This window comes from Barbus barbus, assembly GCF_936440315.1.
Source record: "Barbus barbus genome assembly, chromosome: 16".
NCBI classification, from domain to species: domain Eukaryota; kingdom Metazoa; phylum Chordata; class Actinopteri; order Cypriniformes; family Cyprinidae; genus Barbus; species Barbus barbus.
This window is the reverse complement of record NC_136744.1, coordinates 13,418,425-13,445,356: the sequence shown is the minus strand read 5'-3', so window position 1 is coordinate 13,445,356 and position 26,932 is coordinate 13,418,425. Positions and strand designations below refer to the sequence as shown.

The window sequence follows — 26,932 nt, the reverse complement described above, 5'->3', positions numbered from 1 at the left end:
TTCCCGATATTCTGAATCTGAACTGTAGTAGTCTAGAAGCAATGCTCATATCAAACAAATGACATTTGTTTAGAATTCTCAACAGCAAACATGCAGAGATCACAGATGCAATGTTTACTGTCGAGCATTCAGCAAATGTTTTCACATGAGCGCTTTCCAAAAAGCAGATGACAGTAGGAGTACCCACTGGGGAAGAAATGTTGCCATGCTGGGGTAAAAGAGCAAGATGGATCCTCTGATAACCTCAGTATAATAATCTCAGCACTCGAACACAGGGGAACAAAATGAACAAAACGACAATTCACATGCTTGAACAAGCCACGGTTAATCTGGTTAAGGCCTGCATTCATGTGCAATTAGTTTCAGTGCTCCATATCGCAAGGAAGCATTAATATCCACGCCTGTAGCACTGCTCAATTCAAAGTCATTTAACAGTCAAATCTTTGGAATTGTAATTTGGCCCTCAAGTTGTTCCTGAAGGCAGAATACATGTGCATGTATCTCGTCACCGAGCGAGTGTGTGTGTGTGTGTGAGCATGCAATATACATCACTTTGTGAGTCACATCATTCGAGGTTCTGTCTACTTACAGAGCCTACATATTTGCATGTGTTACAATTTCCACATTCGACTTCTTAATCTGTGACTATTCATTCTAAAATCAACATGAAGCCAAAATTGACTTTTCACTTTCTTAAACCACATCCCTGATTTTATTGTGAGCTATTCATTGGTGCATGTTATTACAAAGAAAAAAAAATACAGATAGATAACTTTGGAAAATCAAAAAGTAATAACTTGCTCTTCCTCTAACATGACTTTCCTTACTCGTTGAATATCTAGTTTACTCGGAAATGCAATTACAGTAGTAAAATGGGTAATGACAACAATTCACATGTACAGTACGTAAAAGTTTTCTATGCCCTATAATTTATGTTTTTCATATACTTTTATTAACATTTTTAAAATAAACAGTACATGAAGAGGAGTGCTTAAAAAAAAAAACGTAGATGCTTTTGTTGTGGTCATGTTAATACCTCTATGTTATCTTACATCCACCTGAGAAACATTATCACACACCAGGCATTCCAATTGTAATATAGTGTGAAATCATTTCTGCTTCATAACAACTCATTGTGTCCTCCATGTAACCTTCACAGAACAATCAGAGCACTGATGCACACATACATGCATGCACACACACAACAAGCACATCTGAAATTGAACTTGAGTGTAGAAGAACATAAAAAGGAAAACACCTTGTATTTCTTGTATAATGGATGAATATCGAGCATAATATACTCACTGTACGCACACAGACATATATAAACATGGCAGGGATTGTAGGTGGGGGGAGTGAATGTCCAGGGCTCTCTCCACCCTCAATACCACGACTGAGGTGCCCTTGAGCAAGGCACCGAAGCCCCAACTGCTTCTCGGGGGCCGCAGCATAAATGGCTGCCCACTACTCCGGGCGTGTGTTCACGGTGTGTGTGTGTGTGTTTGTTAATAACCAGCTGCTGTGATGTCTGTCTGTTAATCAAAGAACAAAATTAAAAAGAGGAAATCAATAATAAGCTTTATCTTTATTTTAAAATTTAGTGTTTGATAACTTTATTAAACAAGGCTATATTTTCTTTCTAAAGAGCACAGGTAGCAATATGACATTTATTATAATGGGTTTATGTGAAGATTGTTTTAAGTTGACTTAAATTAGAAGTTATTTTTTAAAGTCTAATACATGTTAAATTGATAGCTCTCAATTATACTAGGGAAGCACGATATTGGCTTTTTGCCGATATCCGATATGCCGATATTTTTCATCTCATTTTGGTCGATACTGATATATTTCCTTTTGTTTGGAAACAACACCAAGTCTCTCCTGTGCAGAAATTATTAGCAAAATATTTTTAATTTTGGTTAGATTTTAACAAGAACTTATTTATTAGAATTAAATAAAAAATAATGAAGATTTTTTAACAGTACATTGAAGCTTTGAAAATAACTATAAATTATCTATATCAATAGATGCATTTTTTCCCCAGAAAGATGTAGTGTTAACCCTAACATTTTATTTTAAGATTTAACATTTGTAGATGGTCTAAAACAAAAGAGCTGTTAAAAATTCCGAACATTTTTAGAGCTCATGATTTGTTTAAAAAATGAAACGTATTACACAATGCATAAATCAGTATATATAAAATTATTTAATTTACAAGAGTCATGTTAGTGATTTTTTTTTTTTCATGTAAGCTATAGCTTCTGACCTTTAAATCAAAACATACTCATTATTTTATGAAATTAATTACTGATCTAAATGTTATTTATCTAGGCTATTTTACTTTTAATTTAATTAGAAGTAGGCCAACAGCGCCCCCTACAGATTAAAACTCATTACCAAACGGGCATTAGGACCTGGGGGAGGCTGTCACTGCTGCCGCTGCTGTCACTGCACGTGCGATCACTGTATATCACACACCGAATGCTTCATTCTGTACATGCTTTTACAGATTAAGTGCGCCGATCTAAATCTGTCAATCTAATCGTCATTCAGACAAAACTTTGCTTCAAGAATGAGCCATACTGCTGACATGATCTAATCACGAGCACACCCTGAGCACATGTGAGTTAACCCATTCCTCTTATCGGCAAGACATATCGGCATCATTTTTCATATCAGGCCGATGTCGATATTTACATTTAAAGCCATTATCGCCCGATTCCGATATCAGTCCGATAATATCGAATGGCTATAGTCAATGGTTAAATATTAGGGAAAAAATGCATAGAGATATCAGTTGGTATCAGTGATACTTGCCTTGTCATAAAAAATTTAACAAATATTAAAAATATACTTTATGTTGTTTCTACATTAATTTGAAGATTGAATGTGAAATTATTGCAATATAAAAGTATAATTAAAAACTTTAATGTTAGGTGGGATTAAAACATTTTTTTATCGATTGACAGCACTAATATAAACACACACACACACACACACACACTCCTAAATATCTATAGCTTGTGCAATTCATTCATTAGAAACATCTTTTAAAACATTTAAAACTTTTTGACGGTAGAGTGTACATATAAATATATACACACACACACACTTCTGAATGTGCAATCAGCTTGTGCAATTCATTCATGGTGAATTCCCTCTAAAATCAACATCTGGCATCTTGAGTGCTTCTTGCTACTTTTACCAGTCACTCTTAAGAGCAGCTAAATGTAGGCTGATTTGTGACTTGTTGTAGATCCTTGAAAATCAAGGTATGATTGTTTTTGCCTGACCTATTTTAACCTAAATCTGTGCATTTGTGTTTGTATGACAGTATGAAAGGTGGTAGGAGCGTTTACAAACATTACAAAATGTGAAGGAAATGCGGCTGCACAGCTTTGTCATACTCTGGAGAGGTTTCTGTGATGATACTGCAGCACTGCGAGAGCAGAGTTTGGACAGAAGCCAGTGTGAACTCAAGCGATCATGCTGTAGTGACAAGCGCTATCTAACCGCAGATCACTGCTCCTGTTACTCGCTCTGCTTCTCTACCTTTGCCCACATGTACACCTGAGGCGACTAACATGCACACAACCCTGACACTACCTCAAAAGTCAATCTTTTACTGAGTACAGGCACCTGTTATATTACATACAGGATGTGCGGAGGGAATAACTCGGGCTGTCTTATGCATAAAGCATAAGCTCCTCTCTGATATCCACTCACCGCAGCGTTCCTCTCTAAATCTCTGTGAGGCCGGGTACAAGGGAGAGCCAAACCTTTCAACCACACATAACAAAGCATAATCCAAGACCACGGGCCCCGATCAAATCATCCTTTGTTTATGCATCAACACGACAAGGTGCTATTGAAAAAGGGGTTTCTTCGTCTGGCTGAATGCTCTTCAGAGCAGGACTGAAACAATACCCTCTAAGAGAGACAATTCCCTGTATGAACATTTTAATAATATAAACCAGATTTCATTTCCTGAATGAAATTTATTTCATAATTTATTCTTCATTTATTCTCCATGAGCAGGATCGCACAGTTCTGATCGCTATCACTTTCCGATAACTCAAAAGTGAAGAAAATGGAAAGTGTTTTTGGTTTCTCCCTGGTTGATGCTTTGCAAAGTAGTTAAATTTGGCTTCCCTGATACAGTGCATGTAGTACAAAAATTGATAAAATAAAATTACCAAAACAAACACGTTCAAAATATCTTCTCAGACGTCATTTAAAAGTGACCTGTTTGATCTTTGGGACACCAGAACGCCTTCTGGTCAGAAAACTCAATAACAAAGCAAAAATGTTTATATAGCACACAATAAATTAATACATTCACAAGAAATTAATACTTTTGTTCAGCAAGGACACATTAAATTAATCAAAAGTGACAGTATAGACATTTGTAATGTTACAAAAGATTTCTATTTAAGTTCTTTTGAACTTTATTATGCATCCTAAATCCTTAAAAAAATGTAACACGGTTTCACAAAAACATTTAGCAGCACAATTGTTTTCAATAAGATTACAAATTATAAGGATGATAAGAAATACTTAGGCATAAAATCAGCATATAAGGATGATTTCTGAAGGATCATGTGACTCTGAAGACTGGAGTAATGACTGCTGACAGTCCAGCTTTGCATCAAAGCAATAAATTAAATTTTAAATATGCTAAAAGAAAAAAGTTACTTTAATCTATAATAATATTTCACAATTTTACGGTTTTTACTGTATTTTTGTATCAAATAAATGCAGCCTTGGTGAACATAAGAGACATCTTTTAAAAAAATAAAATAAAATCTTACCAACTACAAATTTTTAAAGTTTATATGTTAGTTTATATGTTACTGCCGGTAATTACTGCGTATAGTAAAACTTGTAAAAAAATGGCAAAAATTATAGCTTTGGTTAGAGTCTGTTTTGAAAAGTGCATCCATCTGCTCTGCTGTGACGGTGACTGCTATGCTTTGTATGAAGCAGTTTATTAATTATAGATTGCTTCTAAACCACAAACAGTGCACTGTGATGCTTTTAAGTTGTAAAAATTATTCAATTGGGGCAAATGCAACATTTAAATTTTTTATCGACAACTCTTTTGTTTCTTTGAATCCGCCATATTTCATGCTGACTGAGAGCAGGCTAAGCAAACGTGTAATTGAGCAGACAGCCCCATTCCCCTCTTCTGTCTAAGTCTTCTCTCTGTCATCTGAAAATCTCCTATGTCAGGTTAAAGAGGCTGAGAAGAGAAGAAATAAGTTTATATTTGCGAAATAGGATGTGCCATTATGCCTAAAAAGAAGTGCGACAAATTCACAAGACAATGCATAAGAGGTAAGAAAATGTAACTAAATGGATTTGCATGTTTCTTGAATAGTACATATTTTATTTATTTTATTATATTGTATTATATTATATTATTGATTGCATTACGACAGTGTTGTTTTTGTAAACTAAAAACTATTAAAAATTGCTTTTGTTAAATTAAATAAAGCTGCAGTAAACTAAAATAGAAATATTAGATTAGAAAAACGTAAACCTAAGCAAAAATGAGAAATGTTTCATTAGCAAATACAGTTTAAGTGGAAGTACTAATACTAAAACTTAATAAATATTCCAAATTAATAAACAGATGCTGTTTGGCCAGGTTTGACAGAGGCAGTTACAGATATCATTGGTTTATTTGATCACAAAAGCATCAGTCAGTCGTGAATCTGAGCAATCAATCACTGTGACACAGCAGATCTCATCTTCATTCCCCTATATAAAATTATACACCTCCAGATACAGAGTGTGCCAACAGTAAAAATAAATTCAACACAGGCACCTACACCTGTGCTTAAAAGATCTCTGACACCATTTTGAGGCATTCTCAGGAGAGTCCTTGTCTTGTCCCTGGGAGCGAAAAGCAGAAGGTGAGACTCATTTTGCTACTTTGAAGATTGATGTTGGTGTTTAAGACACCTCTGAAAAGCAGACAAGACCTTCGGGCTAATCTAGCCTTAGATGATAAAGACGCTCACCTGCTCGGAGCTGATAGCATGGCACTGCTAGCCAACACTGTAAAGAGTAGCCACCTCTATATGTAGCAATATTGAGTCTTTATCATCCTCATTTCAGCTCCCAGATGACCATCTTTTACGAACTTATACAACCTTGAGTCAAAGTTTTCGCAAATGTGTTCAGTGGCGCTCAATCAGAGCTTTTACAAGTTCCTACAGATGTTGAATAGAGATATTACAGGGTCAATATTTGGATTCGTTTATATGTGTATTTTCATAATAGAAACATTGCAGAGAGATTTGCATTTTCATGAAACTGAACTTAAACTGAATAATAATGAAATTTAATGTCATGATGTTAGGCTATAGGTGAATTCATGCGATACTAAATAATATTTACACTGTGTAACAGGCCAGATAAAGCCTGGCCTCAAAGATAAGCAGTGTCAGAGATCATCTCGCTGTTTGCTATTATGAAAAAAAAAAAACTCTAATTTTCAGTACATAAAATATGAATCATCATAAATTTATCACAACCTCTAATTATTTAATATTGAAAATAATAAAAATAAATAAACAAATAAAACCCCTAAATATATGCTAATCACTGTCAGAAGTAAATGGGCCTATCTTGTTCAAAATAATTAATTCCTGTAACAGACAATTATAATAATTACCATAATGTGCCAGAAAGGTCAAATAAACACACCCACTTCAAGCCTCAAAACAACCTGGTATTTCATAAATTAGCATTAATTCATTGTACTCTATGCAAGTGTATAGGGGTTTGGCCGATTGGCGTGGAATAAGCCACCGTCAAATGATAAAACTAGCCAACATCTGGCTGACAGGGGACGCAGTGTGTTTACAACTGAACAGGCGACAAGAAGGCAGTTGGGAATTATCCTTATTTGGTGGTGGTGGTAGAAGGGGGGCTCCAGATTCATCTAGAAAATACATTTAATATGACCAAGTTAAGTATATTTAACAATCACATCACTTGGTGTTCAGTATTTCCATGTTTGTCAAGGTCACTGACAGCTTGTATTAACCAACGCATGAATTAGAGTTAAAAAAAAAAACTTAAAGTGAAATACACAGGGTCTTTTTTTGTTTATGTATACATTTATGGCAAGACAACAGCAAAACTTAATGAGGTTAGTTGTCAAAATATGGCTAAATCCCTGTCTGCTGGAGGGAGACCCTATTAGGAGATTCATAGACATCTGTACAAGACGTCTTGCGCATCATTAGAATTTCAAAGTGGTTTTGATTGTTTGATCTCATATCCAGAAATTATTGTTTGCAGAGTCATTATCATAAACCCAGTAATAAATTAGTTTTCCACACTCTCGGTTATGATCCATAATTAACTATACTTGCGAGATTACATTATTTCTCCCTTTTTGAATGAGGAATCCGCATGGAATTTCTCCCACTGGGAATTTTATGGATTTTAAATGTCAACGCAAAAAAGTTTGTTTTTAGGTTCAGTGGCTGTTTTTAGGATTCGCTAGACACAACATATTTCATAGATTACTTTCATTCGTGTGCCGGCAAACTGAGACTGATCCCCCTGATCACAGTTGCAAAGAAATTATATTACATTTGGTGGAATGAAATGAAAATACCCCCCCTACCTCAATGTTCTGCACTTTAGAAAGAAGGAGGGACAAAATAATGAATTAGGCCCATTTGAGGATATTGAGTGATTCCCTGAGTGCTCACGGCGCCGTCCATCCGTAATCTATCTCAGAAATAATCATTCATGCTCTAAATACATCAGAAAGAGGGGATCATAAAAAATACACCATTCAGTGCCATTGATTTGCATTGTTAATTTCCCACTTGATGGCTTCAGAGAGAGAGTGTGATGAAGGGGATGCTATGGTTTAAAGTATCCAACACAGCAAATCACAAGATAGCCAGTGTCAGCAATGAGGCTTGACAATGAGGCAACACAATTAAGCAGCAGTGAGGAGTGGAGTGATGCACTTCTGAGAGATCACAACTTATCAGCCTCCACATTACCATAAAAGCACGGCAGAGATAAAGCCCTCGCTATGAGATGTTTATCAGATGCCACAGCCAGCTAAAAGCAACTTGGCTGTTTATGGATGTGACTGGTATGGTGTGGGATGGATCCTGCTGGATCTGACATCATCACTGCCTGACACCTGAGCTCAGTTGTGTCGGGTGGAATCTGAAAAATGACTGTGTGAAGAAGAAAGAGGTTCAGTGGAACTACAGCAGCAACTGGCTGATATGGGACAGACATCATAAATAATGTAGACACGTTAGCTAACTAAGATCCATGTGTGTGTATCAATATGGTGGTGTTTGCTAACTAGGGATGCAACAAGGTCTAGTATCTCATGGGACAATGCGCACACAAACAAACACGTACAGCTTCCATTTTAAAATACTTAACATTACAGTTGCTTTAATATCAGTGCAAGGATGGGCATTTGGCCAATTTTTGGAGTACAGACAAGGGCTGTGATGCAATATGATGTAATAGTGTGGCTAAACACCACCTCCACAGAAGATCAACACCTGCATCTACATCGCTGCCTGTTTAGCCCCGCCCACCAATTCACAAAAGTAGTGTTTACGAGAGAGGCGAACGCAGGTCTATGTAGAAAAAAAACCCCAATAAAGATAGCTTCGAAGACAACAAGACGTGCGCAGTGCCAAGCTGTGGAAAAATAGTCAGTGCATTGCCTTCCTTCTGATCCCAACATTAGGAAAGAGTGAATGAACTTTATTTTGAATCCGTGAAGGACATAGGCTGTCAAACATACACAAGTGTTAGCCAATCATAGCAGTGGGCATTTACTTTTGAGTCTACAATCCGCCATTCCTATTCAAACAGAGCGTTCTGATGAGGGGGTTAAAAACAGGACAGAAAATAGCCTATTACTTCTAAATTATGATGCTTTTGATCTAAAAATCTTGATAACATTATAAGTGGACCTCAGAGAATAGTACACAATAAAAAACAGAGTTCGTGACTCTTTAAAGACTGGCTCCCATTCAATTCATGAGCTGTAATTTTAATTTAATTGGCCGCATCACAAGAACTGGAATTTACAGAATACAATTCAAAGTGAATCAGGCATTCTGGGAAATAATGAGTCTTCCTAAGTTGATAAATTTGTTATATATAAAAATAGTACAAACCTACCCTAGTAAAAAAGTAATGTATTTAAAATACATTTATTTCATGCTAAGTATAGTTCAAATCTCTTAACATATTTACTGACAGATAACTCGCGACTTACTGATATAACATATTTTTTATGAAAATTTATTTGGAGTATTACTTGTGCACAATGCACATTTATTATTAATAAGCCTAAAATGTGTTTTAATGTAACTTTTGATGAGGATTGTATAATATCGCCCTTTAAATGCAAAATGTTTAAAGTGTACCTAAAGTAAACTTGCAACAGTTCCACTTTAGCACAATCAAATATACTAAGTACGTCTTTAATTGGACTTCAGCACTACTTCCGCACAATTAAAGTACATTAAGTACAAAATTAGTTGTTCCAATTTAGCAGACTTTAAGTATACCAGTTTAGTACACTAAAGTACAATTGCAGGGCATTGTATTAAGTACATAAATATGAAAATGTATTTGTAGTAAACTTAGCATGAAATAAATGTATTTCAAATATATTTATTTTTCACTCGGGTATATGTGATATTTCAAACAATTCTATTTATTTATTTATTTTCTGTCTGTAAAGCCTGTAAAACCTTCAAATGTCAAAACGTTTTACTTTTACACACTTGGTCAAGAAAACATTCAAACTTTTCTACTTAAAAAAAAAAAAAAAAAAAACCTGCAATTTTATGTCAGATGTCCATGTTTGGCTCTTGCATCGCATCACCCTGCTTTTATTCAGCACCTTGCACCATAATCGCTGCATTTTTAAAGTGCTGTCAAGTTAAAATAAGCACTTTTAAAAAGTTTCTCTCCCTCTCTCGCTCTAAAAAGGACATTTAAAACCCATGTGTTTTGTTCCATTCAGTTGTGCTCCATCTAGCTGTCTAAAAGGAAGAATGCGCCCTGCATGAACGTCCTGCAATCCAGCTCAGTCCATTGAGTGCTGACCTGGACTGAAAGTCACCATGAACAGTCCTGACACAAATTGCGGTCTGAAGAATCGGTCTGCAAGGTATCACTGAAAAACACAGCATAACTCATCACAAAAGTAAAAATAAGGTCCTGCTGACATGTGCGTATAGTTACATGAGTTCAGCTGGTATAAATCTTGTCAAGTTGAAGATGTTGCATTGTTTACAAGGATCACGGTTGTCACTGCCAATCACTACAATGAAGTACACTACACTCTGAATAGATTCATTATTTAATGTAGCTTTCCTATCAAATCACATTGTGCTTTTATTTCTCTGATCAAAATGGCTTTTGGGCCATTGAATGAAGTGCAAAGCTTGTCTTTTATTTGGCTTAAACTCTTCCATTATCTAAATGCTCATTCTACAAGTAGATATTTGATGAAAAGGAAAACAGCAACGGTGACAGCCATCGTTGAAAACAGCACACATTTAAGTCCGATAAACCCACACTTACTGCTCTCGACATGCTTTCAATTACAGAGGCCTTGATTATTGTATTGATTATAAAATGCTCAATGACAACTCGTTTGCAAATTTCCATTTGCATTTATGTAGCCACTAAAATCACACACAAAATAAGGAATAAAAAGAGAGAGGGAAAGTGAGAGACGTGAGAGAAGGTGGCATCTGTTGGGGCTTTTAGATGGATATATCACACTTATCCATTCCTTTTACATGAGCCCCTGTCAGGGTTAATTGGTTTGTGAAGATGGGTAATGAAGGGAAATGGCGGTGTTTATTGTAGCGCCTCTCTCATTAAAAGAAGGCAGTTCGGCTGGCATGCGGATGACATTTACGCACCCATCACTGGGAGCAACACGTTATAAAATGATTAGCTTTACCCAGTGTCCTCCGATCTGAGCACAGTAACGCCGCTTGACAGTGAGTTTCATATACTATAATGAAGTTAAAGTCATAAGACAGTTTACAAAGATCAACCATACCCAGAAGCATCATGGGAGGTCACAGATGGTAAAAGCAATAACATCCCAACTAACACAAACCTGTAACTGCAAATGCATAACACATTAAAGCTAAAGTCTTCCATTGGTCACACGAACTGAAATTCGCGCTACCTGAAATCATGGGCAACACATAAAGAAACCGCAGGCAATGGCCAATAAAAGTATGGACAAGTCAATGAGCACAGGAAGTGCTATTGTGCAGATGTTACCTCTCTCCTGCGTGATGCCCAGCACGTCTGTTTGACTTTCCAAACCACAGCAGCAACCAGCAGCAGGGACAGGAAACAGCTGGAGACAAGACACATGGAATATCAATAGATCAGTCAATCAAATAAGATTCATGAATTTGTAATTGCAATTGTGGATAACATTCCTCTAACCTTTGAGGCTGGACTGAGGACCGCTGTTACATATTTGTATTTCAATCATACAATCAATGAGAAACAAGTTCATCCAGCATGAAAGAATCAATGCCGTATGGAACTGACGTCAATCATTTACGCAATTCCAAACAAGCACATCTGCACTCCAACAGGTTTGATTTACTCTCTCGCAAATACACAGACTGCTCAATGGCTGTTTTAAGCCATCTAGAAGATGTGTGATGTTAGAGAAAGTTGGCATAGAGTAGGAATCGCTGCTGTAAAAGCACATATAAAAGCAGAAATCCCTCTTTGTGTTTTATCCGCAATTGACAAATCACAACTTTCATGACTTTTGAAGCCTAAATACAATCGCCAAAGTTATAAAGCAAAACAAAACTAAACAACTAAAGTAAAATATTTATTTATATCTTAGTGTAAAATATTGGTATATATTCTGTCATGTTTATTTATTTATTTTTACTAACTTAATGTCAACTTCACTTTTCACCTTTCATTCATTTAATAGTTTAGTGATTTAGGTGCTGTAGAAATGTTTCACTCATGTTTCACTAAAATAATGCTATCCATGGTTATCATTTTCAAACTCAATTCTGATCCAAAATATTATATTAAAATCATTCAACAATTTCTTTGCAACATTTTCATCTGTTATTTTTCTGTAATGATACAATTCATTCCAGCCCACAAATAAGTATAAGAACATACATAAAATTGACCACTTTTTAGCACATTTTACAGAAAATCAAGCCAATTCATTCCGATGTGACATTTTGTAAACCTTGTATGAGTGAGTAACAGTAACCAATAAGCATGGAGTTTAAATAAAGCTCAGTATACTGACATGAACATCAGAGCAACAGGAGGCATGTGGGGACAATGTCATCTACCCATCTTTCAAATTAAAACAGAGCCTTCATTCAGCCGGCATTACTACAAATACATACCATCAACTCCACAGACACATTGCCTAGAGGAAGAATGTTCAATCTCAAATTAGACAATCTGAGGCTTTGTGAGGCTCTGCAAAAATATGGGGTGTATAATAATAAGTATATGAAGTGTTATAAGATCACGAAATTTGAATTTGCAACATGGAAAGAGTTGCAATCGCACAGTTTGGGGACATCTTCGGCTATAATATTCTTCTTTTATTCTCTTTGCTTAAGCATTATATATTAAGGGGCCGAGCTCATTACATCTGAAGCTGTTCAAATGCTAAAATTAGCACTGGACTAATCAGAGTGTAGCTGAGGTAATGCAAGAGCTGAAACTGCCTTTTCAACCATTTCATCTACCATATTTCAAAACCCAATCAGCACAAGTCAGAGGTCCCTTATTAAATGTATTAATGATGAGGGCAATTAATTCTTAACGAGCTGGATAATGATTCTAATGGGTGGAGAATGAGGTCCAATAATGCTGGAGCACTTTCACTGAGAAAGTTATAAAAGAACATTATTTTAAGTGCTATGACGAACGTCCTGATTGTTGTCATATAGAGGGAAATCTAGGCTATGAGAGATAGACAGTTTGTTCAATGGGTTGCAGTGTCTTACTGCATTGTGGCCATTCAGTGGACGTTTCACCTGGGAACAGAAGCGATTTGTACCAACAGATTTGTGCTGCCGTTGGTCAATTTGTATCGACCAACGGCAGCAGATGCTGACAGGGGTAACACACTGATCAAACAAAACCAGACAAACTTGTTGCCATTAGTCGTTACTGTGTGAACTGGCCTTTAAGCTGACAACTTTGTACTTTATCTACCCCCCAAAAATACATATTACTACCTTAGAGTAGTAATATAGATAGACCCATAAGGTACTACAATGAACCTTGTGAATAAGGTGCAAAGTTTTTGTTTTTTTTATCTAATGTATAATTAGTAACTTAGGATCAGATTTACTAACAGGATTCAGATTTACTAAAGTCAAGATTTACTAAAGAGGTGCAGTGAAGAATTAGCATTGAAAAGGCATGGCCACAGATACTTTTGCGCCTGACCTTATTAAGTATGCATTTGTAGGAATTTCCCTTTCAGACGCAAAATTTATGGGAGGAGAGTATTAAAATGAATCACGCATTGTGATTTACTAATGTTTGCGCTCATTAAATTACTAGTATTTGTGCCACTATTTAACACCCCAAAAAAGCATGTCTTAAAGCAGGCAGTAATTTGCACTGCTCTTGGTAGATTGTGCTGGTAATAACGGAAATGAGATGTTGCATCTGTGTTGTTTAAGCAATTTCTGCAGCAATTTCCACATCCATCGGTGCTGTTTTGGAATTGCGCTTTTGTGCTATTTTGCCCTGTTTAGTAAATCTGGCCCTTAGTAGTTAATGGTTTTCGATTGTCATACAATTTCTGCACATTTTTTACAGAGCTATTTTAGGAAATGTCCTGCTTTAAATATATATACAGTCATGGCCAAAAATATCGTAAATTCTTGCAATTCTGTCAGAAAATGCAACCCTTCTCTCAGAAAAATGTAGCAGTTGCAAATGTTTTGGTACTCACGTTAATTTTTTTTGTTTGCATTTGAACAACACAAAAAAAAACTGAGAAGAAAAGTCAAACCTGATACAATTCCACACAGAACCCAAAAAAATGCACTAGACAAAATTATTGGCACCCTTAACTTAATATTTGGTAGCATCCCCTTTGGAAAAAATAACTGAAATCAATCGCTTCCTGTAACCATGAATGAGTTTCTTACACCGCTCTACTGGAATTTTGGACCACTCTTCTTTTGCAAACTGCAAACTGCGTCAAATCCTTCGTTGTGATTTTTCATTAATTTTGCTCTTCCGTCCACTGCTCGATTATGACAAAATTCATAATCACGGTTATTTCGGTCAATATTGTAATCACGGTTATTTAAAACGATTATTAGTGGGCCATATGACCAAAATTTTATAAGAATAATTTATTTAAAGATAGTGATATCAAATATATATTTTCTGTAATAAGGTTACTATGACATCTACATTTTAGAGACCAGCGAAATGTCAATTCTCAATACCACAGCGGAATACTAGGGTAAAGGAATACAATAGAATAAAAAACATACAAATTTTATTTTAATAAAATAAAAATATATATATTGCATTAAAATATAAAATATATTTTAATGCAAGTCTAAAGTATTCAGTTAACAGCCTACTACAGAAATGGAATGAACTAATGTAAAATAAAACATAGTGAAGAATTGTCTTCACTATAAGAATTAAACTTTTTTTGTTTCTTATTAAAGCTACAAAAGTCCTTCAGTCAAGAGCAGTGAGTGATTTTGAATTTGTCTTTTGTAGTTTAATTAATATTAAGCACATAATCAGCAGCAGGAATATAGCCCGCTGTCACTTTAAGAGCTGCATGGATACAATTTACTGTTACACAGGTATTTTCATTCTCAACTCTTTACTTCATTTATTACATAACTGACGAGGGTTTACGTGAATAATCACTAAGTGCCACATTTTTGCATGTATTTGACCATTTAGGCGCTAAAAGATGGCTTTACATGTCTGTGTTCTGTTCCGTCTCTGAGCGCATCCACAGAAATCCTCCCGAGGAACAGCGCAAGTTCTCTTTCACGCTTTTAGAAACATGAATAAATCTAATCAACTTAAATAAATCAAGCACGTCCCATTTTACAAGTGTCTTGTTACATGATTTTACTGATTTGCACGTGAAATTGGGCTTTTATGGAGTGAAAGCGCACCACTGGAAAGGGGGCGGAATGGGGCGCAATAATCGTTTTATATCGATTACTGTAATTTCATAATCATTGAAGGACGAAACCGAAACTGAATTTCGATTAATTGCACAGCCCTATCGTCCACGTCCAGGGAGGTAAGCTAAAGTGCCATGGGCTGTAACCTCTTGATGATTTTGAGCACAGTGGACACAGAAACATTAAGATCTCAGAAAAAATTGTGGAAAAACATGGACAATCTCAAGGCTACAAGTCGGATTTGTAGCCTTGAGATTGTCTATGTTTTTCCAAATTTTTTTCTCTCAAATCCACAGAAACTCTTTACACTTCTTTCTTTTCTCCATGCTCAGTGTGACACACAACACAAACGTTGAGTCAACTTTTCTCCATTGTAATGGGTTGCAAGTGTGATTACTATATTGCAAATTACAGGAGCATCACATGCTTGAAAAGCCATTATTTCTTACAATTTTGACAAGGTGCCAATAATTTTGTCCAGTCCATTTTTGAGTTCTGTGTGAAATTTGATCAAGTTTGACTTTTCTTCTCTGTTTTTTTGTGTTGTTGCAGTGCAAACAAAAACAATAAGCACGTGAATCCCAAAACATTTGCAATTGGAACAATTTTCTGAGAGAAGTGTTGCATTTTCTGACAGAATTGCAAGGGTGCCGATATTTTTGGCCATGACTGTATATACATACTGTATATATTATTATTATTATTATTTATCAATTTAGCTGATACTACAAGTAGAAAAATGGTTTTATAGGAAAAAAGCAAACTTTTCATTTAGTTGAACTTGCTGAATTTTCTTTGTGCTGTCAAATATACATAATTATAAATCCAATATTCTAATCACACACACACACACACACACACACACACACACACACACACACACACATACCTATATATTACAAATTAAATAACAACAATAAATAAATAAATAAATAAATGATCTTGTGTACATTGTGTATGTGTAGTCACTTTTTGTAGCATGTGATCTGTTTGTATTATTGATGTTGTAGCAACAAGAGTCTGAAGGATGAATGAGAAGAGCCAATCAACCAAAGCCGCCTGAGAGAGCATAGAAAGCCTGCAAGGATTAAACTATCAATACAGACAACCTGAGCTAAGGATATAAACATGCACACAACACAGTCACTTCCTGTATCTATTTGTCATCCCGCCCGGTCCTGCTTATGTTTATGATTCACAATAATGCATAATCTCATATTCACTCGCTCTAGCAGGTACAAAGGACAAAAGCCCCATTACGCTCAAATCACGAGTCGGAGAGAACAAGCTTTAGTCAGTTACACAAGTCAAATTAATTGCCTCCAGTCGCCACACAGTAAAGCACATGCGTTCAGGACGTTAATAACATCATCGTTGATATGAGCGCGATCACTCAACACTTCAGCCCTGTGGACGACTTCTGTCCTGATGGAAGAAAGGAGGAGAAAAAAAGAGAGGTGGATGAATGTTAATCAACAGTGAGAGAGAGTATGTGTAATTGGGCTAAACCAAATTGCGGTGTCACCAATTAGCTGGAGGAGTGGGTGAAAGGCTTAAGCACTCTTTAATTGTTACTGTTTTTCTTGCTCATTTATTGGAGCTCCAAGAAAGCAGAGATCGCAAAAAAAGTTACTCTTCAAAGAAAACATTTTCAAAGCTAAAAGGGACTACATTGAAACACCTCTCTGTTCAAAAGACTCTGCTTCTAAGTGCACACCAGTTTTTGTACAACTAAAAGGAGTTCTTCCAAATATACATACAATATTATCATTTTATTCCCATTGTCCCATTCATTATTTTAAATGGGCTCTATATTTGTTAATACTTTTTCTGCATAATAGTCTCTTTGTTTAGTAAGATAAAAATATTTGAATGGATTGAAATACATTAAAAAAACCTTTGGGGTGAGCGTGACAGACAGCACAGTTTACAGACTGATTAAAAAGCTCATCGACTTTATCAAAGCCAGATGAATCGGAAAGAGATAAATATCCATCTACATGCTTGAGGCTGGAAGCCCACAGTCTCTCATGAGGGTGTTTTGAAATTTTAGGAAGATTTTGAGAAACGCACTTCTAATTAAGATTACGTTAAGAGCTGGAGGTAATATTCTAATCAAATGCATGAATCAGATGGTGAAAAAAAGGAATGTTTCACTGGCTAACTTTAATTTAATAATTGTATTCTTTCACTAAGTTATACTATAATGCTGCCTTCCATTTAACTGCTGCAGTGATGGTGTATTTTTGTTGACCAAAGGGGAAGTTAGTAACACCCAGGACAAAAGCCAATACATTTTTTCCCATTGGCTTTTGGAAACAGTTTATCAAAAGTATAATCGTCACAAATAAACATACTGTAACTTTTATGAATTTTGAAATAATTCAATTGCCAGAAATAAAAAGATAAAAGCTAAAGTTATAAAGGCTTTAAACAAACTACACCACAATTTTAGCAATAGTTTGAGTGTATGAACATAATGAGTCTGTAAAAGCAGACCAGTGAGTCCTCCCACTCTGTGTGATAATGCTGACAATATATATGACCATCTCTGTAGTTGTCACGAATCTGGTTCATGGTCTTCCGTCCACCCTTCATTCATATTGACTCTTACACACACACAGAATGCTACATGTCACTCCGGACTACAGTTCCCATCATCCATTGCACGGATTGCACCTACACAACTGAAAGCACTGATCACACAGCTGTCACCAATCACACGCTCACCTAAGAGCTATTACACACACTACATAACACCCACTCAGATACTGTTCAGATCGCCGAGTATTGTCTAGCGTTTAGCACTCTCCTAGTGTTAGCTGCTTACCAAGCCTTTCCGTGTTTGTTTTGTGTTTAGTCTCCTGTATTGTTCTGCATATATCACTCTCCTAGTGATAGCTGCCTTACAGAGTCTTGTTCTAGTTTAGTCTAGTCTTTTCATATTGCCTTGTTTCTTGTTTCCTGATTCCTGTACCTTGGATAAACCCTTGTCTCACCGCTCGGACTCTGTGTATACCTCGTCTGGACTATTGCTCGTGTTTCTGGATTACTCTTCTGGTCAAGCCCTCTGGATTCTGTTCGCCGATCGATGGCCTACGCCAGCCCAAGGAATATTCTTGTGTTTTGCCCGTGCCATACCTGTTTGTTACTGTTTCAACCCTGCCTGTGTTTGTTGACCACGTCTGTCAATAAAAAGCTTGTACATGGATCCGCATGCCTTACGCTTCTGTCACTCTGTTACAGTAGTCCCATTTAGTCACTTGTTAGCAACTGCCTTTTTAAGACCCGTAAAGGCTGATGTATTTTACACACTAGAAAAAATGTGAAAATATTACGAGCTTGTGCTAACCACATTTCTTATTTCAGGAATGTAACAAAAACACAAGTCAAAAAAACTTTATTTTGGGGGCAATGACACTGAAAGAGAAAACCCATTTCTTGGTTTTAGGACTCATTCTTGCAGCACTCTAAAAAAAAGTCATTTTAAATCTGACTTATATCTCACAAAACGTGTATGAAGCAACACAAACATGACGGCACTCAAGGATAAACATTCACATTTAAGCAAATAAAACGCATCAATCAGTCAAGATTACGTTACTGTGCTACATCAAATGCTAATCAGATTTGTTTAGCAAATGTTTGTGGAGACTGATATGTAAAACACTGTAAATGATTTCTTCAGAACATCCTGGTTTATCCTCTAAAATGTGCTTGCTAGAAGACTCCTCTGTTGACAAACAGAAACTGCTCAACGAGCAATGAAATGCCTTTATAGATAAAGATAAGCGACATCAAGCAGTACTATCCCACATCTGACTTTGAATGGAACAAATTGTGAATGCAGAATGAAGTTGATATGAAATATAATGGCTCTAATCTCTTTAAGTAGTTTACCAGGCACACTTGTATTCCGTTAGAGAAGTGTTTGTTTACCTCTTTAGCGTGTCTGGTACACGGTGGTATATCGATCATCCTGACAGCCAATCAGGTTAGGGAGTCAGAGTTACACGGTTACTGTGACATCCAGACACAGAAAATGTTTAAAAGGAAAAAAAACCCTGAAGGGAATACAAAGGTTTAATAATAAATAATAATCTGAAAGGTATGTTATTGGGTAACCTCACTTACTTTTGTAGCACTATTTGAGGCCGACCAGTGTTTTAAAACTGTTCTCTAATAAATGAATATTCAGTTAAAAGGATAGTTCACCCAAAAATGAAAATTCTCCATTGATTTACTCACCTTCAAGCCATCCTAGGTGTCTATGACTTTCTTCTTTAAGACAAACACAATCTGAGTTATATAAAAAAAATGTCCCGGCCCTTCCGAGCTTTATAATGGCAGTAAATGGGGGTCAAGATTTTGAAGTCCTCCGGGGGGTTAATAAAGGCCTTCTGAACTGAATCAAAGCATTTGTGTGAGTAAAAAAATCCTTATTTAAACTTTATAAACCGTAATCTTCCGCGAACTGTCGTATGCGCGTACTTAAGAGAGTGGCATTCCAGAGGATGACGTAGGCATGTGAGAATATGCTAGCCTTGTAAGAACCAAGTTTTGTTTACAGCAAAGGAAAACCAGTCTCCCCTTGGCTTAAATTTAAATCCTCTGACATGTTTCTTGACAAATCCTCGTTTTGAACTTCTAATTCATGACCAGTGTTTTGTTTTGCTCGCTCCTATGTACTTCCGCATTCGCCTACTTCCTACGGATGATGTAGGAAGTAGGCGAATATAAATAAATTTGAATAATTATAAAGTTGAATAATTATAAAGTTTTAAATATGGATATTATTTTTACAAAAACGTTATTAATCCCCCAGAACCGTGTGGACTACTTTTATGATGGATGGATGCACTTTATTGGACTTCAAAATCTCAACAGCCATTCACTGCCATTACAAAGCTTGGAAGAGCCAGGACATTTTTTAATGTAACTCCGATTGTATTCATCTGAAAGAAGAAAGTCATATACACCTAAGATGGTTTGAGAGTGAGCAAATCATGGGGTAATTTCATTTTTGTGTGAATTATCCCTTTAAATCAATTTTCATGTCATTTTTTCTCTTTCATTCTTTTATCTTTCTTTTTTTTCTTTTGACTATCAACATTTCTGGACACTTTGTCCAGTTCTATTAGAGAACGTTCTCATTTATTTTCCCGGAAAAACTACAAATTCATAAACAATCTGTCAGCCTAGCCACGGACACATAATGACAGAGCTCCAAATCAATACTCAATGCTCCTTAATGCTGTTTTAAAAACAAACACCATTATTCATCCGTGCAATTAAAATAACTTAAGTGTGCCAATACGGCACACTCAATTTACCACAACATAATATTTTCCATAGAGCTTGATGTCTGTATTGACCATTGTAAAAGTTGAGCATTAGACTGAACTTTGGCTTTGAAGGACTTGGCTTGAACTTCAAGTATACTCTCGACAGAGAACCAGAACTGTGAATCCACAGCCAGAAGATATGAAAGGAGTGAGGAAAAGAGAGAAAGGGATTTAAAATGGGAGGAATACAAAGTATATGCACCAATCTCAATCAAATGCCATGATGAATTACATCAGACGTGTCCCTCGCCTTCAGAGGACTAAATGCACACCAAACAACAAAGCCCTACAGCCTCTAGCTTCAACTTTGATATCTATCAACACACTCCCATGCCTACAATTTCAAAACAACAACAAAAAAAGCTCTTGCTATTCATACTGGATAACAAGTGCAAGAATCTGTATAGCAAACATGGAATCCCTGTTGCCATGACCTTAACCTTTGTGAATGTTGGGATGCGCACACTCACACAATCATATACGCTTGAAATTACTGCACACAAATATGGATACATACAAGATAAATGGCCAATGTCAAAGTCACAGTGTTACGGTGCATTTACCAGCACAATCTATTAATAAAAACTATATATCTGTGTATCAAATAAAGTCAAATGATGAAATACTCTTATAATAAAAAATGGCATGACTAAACCAAAGTAGATTACCTTCATGTCAGTTAATTTACAGCAACATTCTGTTTTTCTGTGACAAACAAGTTGATAAGTAAAGATTGGAATGACGTTACATGACATCTGTTTTGACCTGATAGTTAAAAATCCCACAGAACAAAATACAGAGGCGGCTGACAGTCTAACGCGAGCTTCAATATTTATACATAGCAGGCAGCATGTTATTATTTATACAGAGTAGGTAGCATGTAATTATTTTGCTGCACTTTGAGGCACTTTAAACACAACTGCGGTCACTGAGCTCTGTAATTTGACTGTCCAGAACTATAACAAGTATGACATTTCTGAAAACATTTGACTAGTGAAAAAGACTAGTGAAAAATGAAACCATGCAATTGCAAACATCATGTGCTGTCACAGAAATGGATGATTTCCATCACCGGCAAAAATATGCATATGGTTCTGGCTGCTGTTCAAGAATAAAATTAAAAGAGTAGTGTAGGTACATGTGTCTTAAGTACATGTCCGTTTTCTTTTATAATCTTTAATAATTAAGATTTTTTTTTTTTTTTCATAGAATGTGTTTATTTGCAGAGACAGCAAGAGTGGCAGTGTTTAGCTTCATCACAGCCAACGCAATTATACCTATTATGCTTATTCATCAGCCAACCTTCATTAATGGCTTTGGATGGTGAGGTTAATGCATCCTTGCATCCTTTGCAAACTTATCTCACTAAATTCCAAAAACTAGAATTCAATGAATATTATGGAGAAAGTAAATGTTTAATTTATTCACAAATTTTATTCTGTTGAATCACGCAGAACATTTAATTTAAATGAATGAAGTGTGCATACCTGAAAAATGTGACAAAGAACTGCACCAGGTCCATGATGCTGCTGTGTTGAGAGAAGGATATCTGTGAGAAAAGAAGAAAAAAGGTGTTAGGGATTGGATTATTACCCCTGGAAAATATCATGCAAAAACTATTGTTGAAAGACACCCAAATATATTCATAATGGGGCATATAGTACCGTGAATAATAATTACATATATTTCTGCATTAATGTCTCCTAAAACAGTTTTTGTATTAAACATGCATCAGTTTACATTGTAGTTTAAAAGTCTTATTTTAATCACCAAATGGCTTAAAATTTGAAGGAAAAAAGCAACACACTGGGCTAGGTGACAAAAAATAAATTACTGTTGAACCATGTTTAAAAGCTTTCAGAAAAAACAGATGGCTGGTAATAAACATGACATATAATTTAATCAAGTGGTTATGTTGTTGATCTAATCTAACTTGAATTTGTTGTGCACCTTACACTGCAAACCTTCTGTAGAATAATAAACACTTCTAATCAAAATAATTTTTACTTGACATATAAGTAGTTTTATTACATATTCATGGCATATTAATTTTCTACACTTTGGCAAGGTTCCTTAGAAAACAAGCAACATGAATTTTCCCCAACTGCCGAATAGGGACTTGAAATACTCAGATACTTAATTATGTGCATCTATGGTGCCTTATTTGACTTTGTCAATGTGGAATTTTTATTTTACTGTATTTATTTATTTTGCCACCATTACACATAATATCATTCCCCAATCTTAAATATTCTAAAAGACTTTAAGGCTCAAAACACAAGGACTTTTGCAATTATAACAGCTTGCTACTATCTGCATTATGGAATATTATAATCCACATAATGGAAAGCAATTAAAAGTAAACTAATTATGCAGTGAAACATGTATTCATATCACTACTAAAACACTAAGCAATTAGAACTAGCAGTGTTCGTACAATATTGAAACTGTTATCATACTCAAAATTTACCCCTTATTAAAACTAACATATCTTAAATATAAAGGTTTGAAGTGCACAAAAAAAAAAAAATCTTAAATCAGTTAAATAAATGCTGAAAAAAACCTACAATTTACTTTATATTGTTATATTGAACAATTTAAAACCATGCAAATTAAGTAAACAAGTAAAAATTGTAAAGTTACTTAATCCAAATAGTTTTTAATTACAATAACAGATTTTGTTATAACAACTTGACACTTCAGTTCAGTAAAGACATTTACTTAAAGGGATAGTTCACCCAAAAATGAAAATTCTGTCATTAATTACTCACCCTCATGTTGTTCCAAACCCACAAGACCTTCATTCACCTTCGGAACACAAATTAGGATTTTTTTTGCTGGAATCTGAGAGCTCTCAGACCCTCCATAGACTGCAAGGGTCCTTACAAGATCAAGGTCCAGAAACGTAGTAAGGAGATCGGTAAAATAATCCATGTGACATCAGGGGTTCAACCACAATTTAGCGAAGCCAGGAGAATACTTTTTGTGCACAAAAAAAACCAAAAAACGACTTAATTCAAATTCGTCTCCTCCGCGTCACCCTAACGCCATTTTTGGAGAATATCTGCTGGACGTAAACTGTGTAAACACTTCTGTGTTAGCCGCATACCGGATGCGCTGTTTTCATTCAAATCAAATCGTAAATATACGCAGAAGACGTATTCGCGCGGTGAGAGCGTACGCAGTTTCCGTCCAGCGGATGTTCTCCAAAATGGCGCTACGATGACGTAGAGGAGACGAACTGTTGAATAAAGTTGTTATTTTTTGTTTTCTTTGCATACAAAAAGTATTCTCGTAGCTTCGTAAAATTACGGTTGAACCCCTGATGTCACATGGATTATTTTACCGATCTCCTTGCTACGTTTCTGGACCTTGATCGTGTAAGGACCCTTACTGTCTATGGAGGGTCTGACATATCTTAATTTGTGTTCCGAAGATGAACGGAGGTCTAACGGGTTTGGAACAACATGAGGGTGAGTAATTAATGACAGAATTTTCATTTTTGGGTGAACTAACCCTTTAAAATGTTTAAAATGATTTTTGTAAATAAACTCAATTAAGTCATGCCAACTGTTGCCTTAATTTTTGAGGTTTTACGAACATTAAATTCCTTTTTTTTACTTGGTGCACGTACGTCATGGGTCCCAAGGTTAGACCAAAAAAAATAATAATAATTACCAAATTTTCTCACTCACATAAGGATGAAAGAGCCCAAAAGCTAGTGGGAGTGAAGTCTGTGATGGCTAATTCATTACATTACGTAATCAGAATCAGAATCAGAATCAGAATGAGCTTTATTGGCCAAGTATGTTTACACATACAAGGAATTTGTTGTAGTGACAGAAGCTCCACAGTGCAACAGAAAGACAGTAACAGGACAGGACACAGGTAATGAAACAAAATAACAGGAAATAGCCAATAACCAATGTACAAAGCAGCAAAAAAAATAAAAAATACACAATATATAATATATAATATAGGCGACTATGTATGTACAGGTGAAGTATGTGCAAATTAGAAATGAGAAAATAAAATAAGTGAGTGTGGTGAATGGATAATGTATTAGTTGTGTGTTCTACGTTTATTTATTGAGTGTTCATGAGATGTATTGACTGAGGGAAGAAACTGTTCCTGTGTCTGGTCGTTCTGGTGCTCAGAGCTCTGTAGCGTCGACCAGATGGTAACAGTTCAAAGAGGTTGTGTGCTGGATGTGAGGGGTCCAGAGTGATTTTACCAGCCCTTTTGCTCACTCTGGATAAGTACAGTTCTTGGAGAGTGGGGAGGGTTGTACCAATGATTCGCTCAGCAGTCCGGACTACCCTCCGTAGTCTTCTGAGGTCAGATTTGGTAGCTGAGCTGAACCAGACAGTTATTGAGGTGCAGAGGATGGATTCAATGATGGCAGAGTAGAACTGTTTCAGTAAGTCCTGTGGCAGGTTGAACTTCCTCAGCTGGCGAAGAAAGTACAGCCTCTGCTGGGCCTTCCTGACAATGGAGTCAATGTGAATATCCCACTTTAGGTCCTGAGAGATGGTGGTGCCCAAGAATCTGAATGACTCCACTGCAGTCACGGTGCTGTTCATGATGGTAAGTGGGGGGAGAGCAGGGGGGTTTCTCCTGAAGTCCACGATCATCTCCACAGTTTTGAGCGTGTTAAGCTCCAGGTTGTTGAGACTGCACCAGACAGCCAGCTCCTTAACCTCCTGTCTGTAAGCAGACTCGTCACCGTCCTGGATGAGGCCGATCAGTGTGGTGTCGTCTGCAAACTTCAGGAGCTTGACAGAGGGGTCTTTAGATGTGCAGTCGTTGGTGTAGAGGGAGAAGAGCAGTGGGGAGAGTACGCAGCCCTGAGGAGCTCCAGTGCTGATGGTTCGAGTGCTGGATGAGAATTTGCCAAGCTTTACTAACTGCTGTCTGTCTGTCAGGAAGCTGTTGATCCACTGGCAGACGGAGGTGGGGACGGAGAGCTGAGTTAGTTTATTTTGAAGGGTTTCCGGGATAATGGTGTTAAAAGCAGAGCTGAAGTCCACAAACAGGATCCTCACATAAGTCCCTGGTCTGTCCAGATGCTGCAGGATGAAGTGCAGTCCCATGTTGACTGCATCATCCACAGACCTGTTTGCTCTGTAGGCAAACTGCAGGGGGTCCAGTAAGGGTCCAGTGATGTCCTTCAGATGAGCCAGAACCAGTCTTTCGAATGATTTCATGGCTACAGACGTTAGTGCCACAGGTCTGTAGTCATTTAGTCCAGTAATTTTGTGTTTCTTTGGGACGGGGATGATGGTGGAGCGTTTGAAGCATGAGGGGACTTCACACAGCTCCAGTGATCTATTGAAGATCTGTGTGAAGATGGGGGCCAGCTGCTCAGCACAGATTTTTAGGCAGGCTGGTGACACACCATCTGGACCAGGTGCTTTCCTTCTTTTGTTTTTCCTGAAGACCTGGCACACATCGTCTTCGCTGATTTGAATTGTAGGTGTGGGGGAGAGAGGGGTTGCTGGAGGTGTGAATGGTTGTGTGGAGGGGTGTTCTGGGCGGGTGTGGGGTGATCGTTCAAAACGACAAAAGAACTCGTTTAAGTCGTCTGCCAGGTGTTGATTCTCCAGAGTGCTGGGGGGTGGTGTTTTGTAGCTGGTGATGTCCTTTAATCCAAGCCACACTGAAGCCGGATCGCTGGAAGAGAATTTGTTCCTGAGCTTGTCAGAATAATTCCTCTTTGCCACTCTGATCTCCTTTTCCAGTGTGTATTTGGCCTGTTTGTACAAGACTTTATCCCCCTTTCTGTGAGCATCTTCTTTGGCCTGACGGAGCTGTCTGAGTTTGGCAGTGAACCATGGTTTGTCATTGTTGTAGAATAGATGAGTCCTGGTAGGAATGCACATGTCCTCACAGAAGCTGATATATGATGTTACAGTCTCTGTGAGCTCGTCCAGGTCATTTGCTGCAGCTTCAAAAACAGACCAATCAGTCAGGTCGAAACAGGCTTGTAAATCCCGCTCTGTTTCGTTAGTCCATCTTTTAACAGATCTTAATACAGGCTTCGCAGACTTAAGTTTCTGCCTGTAGGATGGAATAAGATGAACCAAACAGTGATCAGAGAGTCCTAAAGCTGCTCGTGGAACCGAGTGATATGCGTCCTTTATTGTTGTGTAACAGTGATCCAATATATTACTGTCTCTGGTGGGACATGTAACATGCTGTCTGTATTTTGGCAGTTCACGGGAGAGATTTGCTTTATTAAAGTCCCCGAGAATGATTAAAACAGAGTCCGGGTGTTGTTGTTCACTCTCTGTGATCAGATCAGCGAGTTTCTGTAGAGCTGTGCTCACGTGCGCTTGCGGTGGAATG

General features: G+C 36.8%; 1 protein-coding gene across 1 annotated transcript in view; it reads right to left on the bottom strand.

The window, feature by feature from the left end:
* Positions 1-26,932, bottom strand: part of LOC306882266 (attractin-like protein 1) — a 268,000-nt gene that overhangs the window by 85,530 nt on the left and 155,538 nt on the right. Inside the window, exons 26-27 of the mRNA XM_079436781.1 lie at positions 22,072-22,133; positions 11,329-11,407 (exon numbers count right to left, since the gene is read on the bottom strand). Of these exons, the coding sequence (XP_079292907.1) occupies positions 11,329-11,407; positions 22,072-22,133 (141 nt within the window). The remainder of the gene's footprint in view (positions 1-11,328; positions 11,408-22,071; positions 22,134-26,932) is intronic.